The sequence below is a fragment of the Austrofundulus limnaeus genome, unplaced genomic scaffold (genome assembly GCF_001266775.1).
Source record: "Austrofundulus limnaeus strain Quisiro unplaced genomic scaffold, Austrofundulus_limnaeus-1.0 Scaffold17, whole genome shotgun sequence".
Lineage (NCBI taxonomy): Eukaryota > Metazoa > Chordata > Actinopteri > Cyprinodontiformes > Rivulidae > Austrofundulus > Austrofundulus limnaeus.
The window spans coordinates 1,125,826-1,134,806 of NW_013952419.1; the positions used below are offsets into that span (position 1 = coordinate 1,125,826).

At 42.5% G+C, this 8,981-nt stretch overlaps 2 protein-coding genes across 3 annotated transcripts in view; one reads left to right on the forward strand and one right to left on the reverse strand.

Annotated features, from left to right (window-relative positions):
- tmigd1 (transmembrane and immunoglobulin domain containing 1) overlaps positions 1-8,981 on the reverse strand; it is an 86,378-nt gene that overhangs the window by 70,913 nt on the left and 6,484 nt on the right. The gene's annotated exons all lie outside the window — the stretch shown is intronic.
- Positions 4,605-8,967, forward strand: si:dkey-175g6.2 (midasin). Of its 2 annotated transcripts, none has more exons than XM_014003201.1 (2): positions 4,605-4,875; positions 6,666-8,967. In XM_014003201.1, the coding sequence occupies exon 2, from the start codon at positions 6,701-6,703 to the stop codon at positions 8,693-8,695; it is 1,995 nt and encodes a 664-aa protein (XP_013858655.1). In that variant the 5' UTR covers positions 4,605-4,875; positions 6,666-6,700; the 3' UTR covers positions 8,696-8,967. The 2 variants fall into 2 exon arrangements, with proteins under 2 accessions (XP_013858655.1, XP_013858656.1); XM_014003202.1 differs by lacking the exon at positions 4,605-4,875 and adding an exon at positions 5,685-6,037.

Here is an 8,981-nt window from a genome sequence, read left to right on the forward strand (position 1 = left end):
ACATAAAATATCTGCTTTTTTAATGTAATTTGGTGAAAATACGGTTAAAGTGTACTTCAAATGTCTGAACATGACATATTTACACATATGTATATATTTTATTCTTATTTGTTTTTTAAATCCTTGACCAAAATGTTATAAACAAGGGTCGAATTTTTCATTACATGCAAAAAGACAAAACTAAGTTGTCCTGAAGTTTTAGAATGACTCATATCTCTAATCAGATTGAATGTATTAAAAGTTTAATTAAAGAAGCACAGAAATTATTTAATAAACTTGGCCTAACAGGACATGTTTCTTTTACTGATATCTTATCAACCTCAGAACATCAGAACCAGGGATTCCTATGTGTGATTACCTGAACATACAGGGAAGGTAATGCACCATACAACACACATTTAAGAGAACATTACCATAAACACACACCTAAAAAAAAAAAAAAAACAACCCTTGAAGCAGCGAGAAACAAATTATTTGAGGGCTGATAGCTGAATTTAGCAGCACACAAGGCCAGAGCAGAAGCTTGGCAATGACAAATGAAGTGTGCAGCTTTAACAGCATAAACAAGCTTGTTTTTTGCGTTATCCAGCACACAGATGCCAGTAAAAGAAAAAAAAAGGACAGCACAGTGTCTTACTTTAACTTCAACACGACAAGAAAGCTGAGCAACAGAAATAAGTGTAGATTTGTTTGGCCTTCAGTCATAATGCACAAAAATGTGCCATTATGCCGGGCCTTGGGTACAACTGGTTGATGATGGAAGTAGAAGCTGTTTTGATTTTGCAATAAATTGAGCAGAAAGGGAGTAAAAAAAAAAGAAAAGAAGAAAAAGAAAAAGAAAAATTCATGCGTGGGCAATAAAAGCATCCCTACAACCAATTGTTGTTTACTGCAGTAAACCCTTTTAAGCCTTTCTTCCTGCGATGTTTCAAACTAGATCTTCAAAACCTTTCGGCAGACTTGTGTCAGAGGTGCTCTGCTACTGTTGGGCAAAGCTGATATATATTATTTGTTTATTTTTATATGTCTCTGTATTAATAATGATAAAAATTACAGCCAAAGAGCCAGCCATTTACAAAAGCAGCCATTTACAAAAGCTTTTAGCTAACAGTACGGTGTAACAAGAGTAAAAAATAGCATGCGTAAATGATACGTTACTAATGCATGACTCCTGATGACTTTTTAAATCACAAATTAATGCAGAATGTATCATGTATTCTGGTTAGTTTTAACTCTAATTATATCATTATGGCTTTGTGTGAAATGTCTTCCTTTTACAACTTTCCATTTGCCGGTCCCATCCTGTGTGGGGATTTTTAAGACTGAATACCCCATCCCAGAGTCTCACCAAACACCAAGGCTGTGTCCTTCGAAGGCCGAATATGTTGGATGCTTACATCACTGCCCAAATTCGAGGACTCCTCTGACGTGCATCACAAATGTGTACTCCCCCCCGGTTTAAGGGGCAAGTCTGTTGGATCCTACTCGGTCCAGCCTATCCCTATCTGCAGATGCATTGTGGGCCAACCAGAGATTTTATTTTAATTTTATTYTTTTGTTTGTAACGGTGGATCAAGAGAGAGAAAGGAATATTTTTATTTTCAAATATGTTGGTATAAAAATTGAAAGTTTAAAGCAGTTGCTTTGTTAATGTTCCTGTCATTTGCATTGACATGTTTTTAATACGATTCTTGTCAGAAATCAAATGAGCTGGTATGTAAAATGAACGAGCACCTACGGTGGGTCCCTTAGTTCTTCAAGTATTGCCTTTAAGTAAGTTTGTTACTTTATACTATTAATAATACTAAGATATTGATATTTGTCTAATTTCTATTTAACTTAGCTTCTGTTTAGCATCGTCACAATTGCTAAATGACAGGACATACGCTGGGTTAAGGGCAGGAATACATGGTAAATGGACTGCACTTGTATAGCGCCTTTCTACCCAACAAGGATACTCAAAGCGCTTCACACTACAATCTGTGTCCTCATTTACCCATTCACACAGCACTCTGCTAGATCTCCTACAAAGCTAACTTGTACAAATCAACTATGAAGACTAATCAGTGCCAATCACATTCATACACTGATGACACAGGTGTATGTTATTTGTACTATGATCAATATTATGTTTGTTTACAGGACAGGGAATCAAATTTGTACTGGAATGAGCCAACAGACTATACTAATTCTAATCTGGCTTCAACTTCCAGGTTCCAAATGGATGTCTAGATACAGTCTAAGGTTTCCACAATTTCTGATGTATGACTCACCAAGTAGTTTTATAAATTTAATCTCAAACATATAATTAATATAACTACAAACACGAAACTGTTCTATGATAGCTGAGAGGATACAGCAGAAGGAAGGCAATTTATTTCTGATGTCAGAAACTATTCAGGAGCAAATCTGAGCTAGAAAGTTTAAAGTTTAGGACATAAAGATGAGGGAATTGTTTTATCTTTCGCCTCGTGTCGACAGCTGGAAACATTCGCTAATGGAAAATACCCCAGAGTGGCACAAAAGGCTGGATATGATGCACGAAGTAGACTGTGTGAATCACTGCTGTTTTTAAAACGTGTACTGAAGATTAAAGTTGGGCCCCACTAATCCACACCTATGGCTGTTCTTGTGTTTACATCGACACTTCTCTTAAATGTAACCACAAACACTAAAATGCAGTCAGAGGGAAGCTGGCAGAAAAAAGAGAACGAGGGCAGCAACATCTCGTACATTCCCTGGCCTTCAGCTTCTCTGGAAATGCACAGCTGTCTAAAACATTTCGGTGTCTGACAAACACATTTGTATTCCCCTCAGGAGCATGTCTGGAAAATGTCAGTGCTGCAGTGTGTACATTAAAACAACTTAATACTCKGAGATCTCAAGCAAGTACTTGAAGTGTAACTCAACTATTCAGTCATTCAGACTCCTGCATGACTGGAGTGTTTGGCTGTGTCCAAACTGGAATGTTGGATTTAAAACCTGTTCATGTCACTGCGACGCACCAAATATGAAGACTCCTCCAATTGCAGCCCACAAATGCATCCTCTTTTTCTCCCAATTTGAAGGGCGGATCAAGTGGATCCTTCCCAGCCCACCCCATCACCCTAAGATGTATTGTGGGCCGACCTGGAGTTTTGTTTTGCTTGTAATGTCGAATGAAGCAAGAGACAGGAGTACTGTAAAAAAAATCTGACGGTACAAAATTTAAAACTTGAAGTAGTTGTTAGGTTGTTAGGTTTTTGCCATTTGCATCACGTTTGTGGTAGGCAGGGTTACATGTGGAGCTTCAATGAGCAAAACAAATGGGCTGACATGGCAGCAAATCCTTAGGAAAGAAAAACCTGAGAACATGAGGGGAGAACCAGACATGGTGCTGAAGACTGAAAGACTAAAAGCAYCTGTAATCATTAACCAAACCAGACAGAACAGGAGTACGTCTCATGAATGAATATATCATTAGTTCCCAAACCTTTTAACATGTGACATACAAAAAAAAAACAGCCTCTGACACTCAAAGTATCTTTGGCTGAAGTATTCAAACATTACTAATTAACCAAATTAATAAGGATATCATGATGCGGACAACTATCTTAACAACCATTTCTATCCTTATACTTGTTCATCTTTTGGAACAATTATGGCAAAAATATTAGCGTTGTCTCCAAGTCATTTCAAAACTCCAAAGCAGATGCTAAATGACCCACAGAAGGGTCCAAACCTAAACTTTAAGAACCATTCWGTTTAACATCCACAGAGAGGAGAATGAAGTGCAGTTTCCTTTATACTAAAATAACATTTGGAATATAAAGTGACATTTGCATTTAAAGACATTTTTGACATGCAATGCTTATATTTATGRATTTAGTCATCATGCATCTCTTTAACATTCCCTTGTCCTCATTAGAAAGTATCATCAGTTCAAGCACAGTCATTTAGTTGTGTCTCTGCGGTGTGAAAAAAAGGCTGATGGCAGTTGTGACAGAGGGAGAGCAGCCAGGAATGATGGGATCGAGGGGCGGGGGGTGGGGACACTGTTACCTCCCTGAAAKTTGGTAGAAAAAAATAATAAAAATTCAGGACGAGTTGATCCAATGGCCCTGGGAGCCATGCAGCCATGTGGAAGGGCGGGCAGTGTGGCCTCAAGAGTGTTCAGTTTCTTTCTTTTTTTCTTTTTTCTTTTTGTGTCTGAAGCCTTATGAATGGGACGCGTGTTTTCCTTCTGCTGAAACTCGAATGACTCTGGAGCAGGGGAAGAAAAAGAGCAAAAGGAGGGAAGATGCAATTCCTTCATTGTGAGAGAATAGGAGAAGAAGAAAAAGAAGATGGCACAGCCGCAGCTCCATCTCTACAACCCNCCCCCCCCCCCCACCCCTTTTCATTCAGGGAAGTACTATTTCATTCATGCCATTTCCGTTCATTCATCAGCTGGGGCCAGCCTAAACTCACAGTCCTATCTCCCCACCAACATTCTTATCAATGGGAGTGACGTCAGCACTGCCTGCAGCTGGGGGGAGGAGGGGGGAGGGCGTTAGAGTGCTGGTCACGTGGTCCGGGGGGGTTGGTATATACAATAAAGTTGCGCTGACCGTGGTGCTGAAAACATTCACCCTGTTGTACATTTATAGCGCCAGAGCCGCTGCGATCCAAACACAGCTTCAAACTCAACAAAGAACATTTTATTATTATTTTTAAATATTTATTATTAATGTTGGTCAAAGGCTGAAGCAAGAGGCAAGGAGGCGGGGGGGCATAGGGTTTCAAAACGAAAAGAAAAGAAAAAAAGACGTGATCCACTATTCATGATATTAATCTTGGCTTTTCCTGCGTGTTGTGAGTTTGACCACTTCCCCACCCCCATCAGAGGGTCTTCAGGTAAGTGGAACCAAATCTCCTTCTGTATCATCCGCAACCAGATAGATGAGGAGCTTTATTTTTTCCCCAACACTAATTATCAACTTATGGTTATATTTTAAAATATATATATATATATCTAGAAAGATGAGGATAAAGCAGTGTTGTGATAATGTGTTGTTTCAGAATATCTTATATAAAAAGTGGTAATTAACCTTTTAGTTGCAACTGCTCGACTGTTAAGATGAAATCAAAAAACCTGATGCATTTATGATTTTGAAATTTTTCATGAATTTATATTAATTATATATTTTTTTGTAAAAAATGTTTAAAGGTTGTTTATATTAATGTGTTAAAATAATAAAAACAACGCGTGGAGCTTTGAAAAAGTGTTCTAATGTTTTTATTTTGAGGAGCTGAGTGGAGAATTTGAGCGCTGCTTTGTCAGAGTAATTATCTGTAATTTTCACGCAGCAGCAGATCTGCTCTTGACTTTCATCAGGATTTTTTTACGTGAACAAAACGAAAAACAAGATTTTTTAAAAATCCTTTAAAACAGATAAGCATCCCCCAATTTTTCGTTTTTAGTCAATAAATTTAAAGTAAAATTTAAATCATTTCAAACATTTAGGCCCAAGTTAGGTGTTTGTTTCATTTTGCGCCTCTATGACTTAATTTCCCAAAATAAAAAAAAAGTAAAAAAAAAATTGCGCTGTTTTGTTGAGGGAAGGAAAGAAATGGGCTGCATTCCGCCACCGGAACACAGAGGAGAAACATCACACAAAAGGACAAAGGCGCTTTTTCCTCACTGGCTGCAACTCCCGTCGCTTGAGCCAAAAAAAAAAAAAAAAAAAAAAAAAAAAGGCTCTCTTCTGCGATTTAATTATTTATTTATTTTTATTTTTTCCAAATTAGCCGGACCACTCAGGGACCGTAGGGTTAAACATCTCAGCCGCAGCCAGCAGCTTTACGCATGACTTGGCGGAGCGTGCCATCTCTCTTCCAGCAGCGCCCGGGTCCAGCCGCTTTTTGACGCACGGAATACCAGAGGAGGAAAAAAAAAAAATCTGCAGCTGCAAACACAAACAGATCGGTTTGTTTTTCCTGTCATTTATTTTAAAGGACACCTGGTGTTTAAAATGGAACCTTTGCGCATCTTGACTGCGTTGGTTTGGAGAAAGAGGTGAGGCTTTCACTGTTTTAACCTTAAAATTCTCCGAAGTCTCCCTCGCAAAATATACTCGGTTGCTCGGTCATGGATTACAGCAGAACGTTTTCTTGATAATCAATTTCATCCGCGACCTGTGGAGATGGCGCGCAATTTCAGAGAAAAAATATCATGTTAAGAAACGGAAGAAAAACGTCCCGTGTTTTAGTTTAAAGCTGCCTGTCCTTCTAAAACACGCGGACTTTTACGCATGAAATCGAACAAATGAAGGCTGAGGTTCGTTCAAGCTTCGGTTCCATGATTTATGTGTGCGTCCCTTCAAACATAGGTAGCCTAAAATGTAATTAAAACAGAAACTAGAATCAATTTCCTGTTGAAAACATGCACCCTGCTGCTGTGGCTCATTAGAATGATGTCTGATTTCTTTCATGTGTCTTAATATTAAAAACACAACAAATTTAAAATCGTTAGATTTTTTTTCATGGTACAGATTTAAAAATTAGCTGTTAGCTTTTTATTAGAGGTCTTTGAGCAATTTCATGTGATGGTTTAAGATAGATGATTGATATTCAAATGAATCTGAAATGACAAATGACCCCCGCCCCTTCCCTCTCTCTCTGCCTTATTTTTTCACATCCTTCAGGTGCTTCACCTCCCTCCTGACAGTTCTGCGTGGTCATGACCTGTCATCACGCTCCTTCCACAGCCCACCTCTTCCTATTGGTCCTGCTTATCGTCACTCCACAGCTAGCCACCGCCGCCCCTGCGTGGGGTGAGGAAGGGGCYGGAGGGGTGGAGGGGCACACCCGGACAGACCATAAAGAGGACAGCCTCGGCTCCTTCCTCGCGCCTCCACCCCAGACTCTACCCGACAATGACAGCTCGCTGCCAGACCGGGGTCAGGGCCTGGGCCAAGATAACCAATTAGTTAAAGCGAGGGACCCTGGGCGTGTGCTCGCTGTGCTTTTGGAGTCCCTCGACCACCCGGGGGATGGCGAAATCTTTGCGAGCAGAAACAGAGACTGGGAGGAGGATCAGAGGCAGAAGCCGCCCTCCGCTGAAGGCGTGGAGGGTGGCGAGATAAGGAAATCAGAGCAGACAGAGGGGGACGGGGGGATGGAGGAGGACAAGGAGGGGCGASAGGCTGATAAGGCTATTGAAGAGGTAATTCTAGGCCATTTGGCAACTGTTCAGGGGGATAAAATCAAAGAAAAGGAGAAAGAGGGGAATAAAACAACAAGGTCGGACGAAGATCAAAAGTGGCCCAAGCAGGATGTTGATATTGTAAATGAGGAAGGCAGGGAAACTGAAGAAGAGGAGCTGGGGGAGGAAAACGCCCCAGACAAAGGCAGAGCAGGTTCCACCTCACAGGAAGACGATCCCTCTTTGGAGCGCAAAATCAGAGGCTACTTCCAGAACATCGACTTGGGTCTCCAAGACAATGAGATCCTGCCTCCTCTGAAGGGCTACAAGGCGTACAACACTCAGCTGGCTCGGGCCGGGAAAAAGCTGCACTGGCAGGACGAGGTGTCACGCAACAGGCCCGTCAAGGGCGGCAACTTCATGGACGACTTCGAAGATGAAGGAGAGGAGCTGGAGGAGGAGGTCAAGGCCGAAGAGGAGAGCCTCTCGTACATGGAAGAGGAGGCGAGGGCGCGTGCGGAGAAGCAGGAGGTCCTCCGGCAGCAGGAGGAGGCGGAGCGGGCCAGGGAGGAGGAGCAGAGGCTGGCGGACATTGCCTCGGACATGCTGCTGCAGTACATGGGCCGGAAGCAACAGTCCTACATGAAGCCGCGGCAGAAGAGCAGCAACACGGCGGAGGACAAGCGATCGGAGGAGATCCTCCCCGACGAGGACGACCTGGACCAGCAGATGATCGACAGGCTGATCGAGATCAGCAGCAAGCTGCACCTGCCTGCCGATGACGTGATCGAGATCATCAGCGACGTGGAGGAGAAGAAGAAGAAAAGGAAAGAGTTGCAGCAGCAGCCGATCGGTAACAATCCAGCCGCCCCACGCTTCAGACCTCTGGTACCTCCTCCTCTGGCTGCTCCACCTATTTACCACTACACAGCCTCAAAAAACCCCAAGAAAGCTCCTTATAGGTACAACAAATCCAACAAGAAATGGCACAAGGATAAAGTCAAGTCATACAAGCAGGACTACTGGTATAAGCCTCAGAAGCAGCTTGACTACTGGTATAAACCCCAGAAGCAGTTTTTAGCTTTCCCCTCCTATCCATATTACCAAAAGCCATATCGCGCCTACTACCCTGTTTACTTCCCATATCCTAAGCCACAGTATTATGGCAATCCTCCCCCCTCCAGAGACCAGCCCTTCGGCCCCCAGGAACTCGATCTCCAGGCCCCAAAGCGCAGGCACAGGGGCGGGGGTAAGAGCCGTGGCCAAGGATGGAGGCAGCAGCTCCCTTCTCGCCTGCCTCTCACCCCTTATATCTCTAACTATATCCTTCCTCACCCACGGACCTACCAACCTCTGCCCCCTCCCAAACCAGTCATCACACCCAGGAGGGGCAGACGACCCCCCTACTACTACCCGCAAGCCACACCGGGAGACGACTACGAAGAAGACGGACTGGTGCCTCAGCTGGACAGTGAGGAGGAGCTGGAAAACTTTATCGAGAGGATCTACATGAAGCGCAAAATGTACTAAGGGACTCTTTGGGACGCTGTCTGCTCAGAGGGACCGGTGGAGGGGGGGTGGATTTAAAGGACAAAGGCAAAAACAGAGGTGAAAATAAGAACTCATGGGAGACATATGTTTTGAGCCTGATGGAAATTTTAGGATTCGATGAGTTCAGCAACAGTTAGATGTATATTTTTTTTGTTGTTTTTCACTGTAATTCAGTTGAGTTTTCTCAGTCAGGGAGAAGAAGAAGAGGTTCCACTTTAAACTCCCTGTCACCATGTTAAGCCTCTTGGTCAGTTTACATTTATAT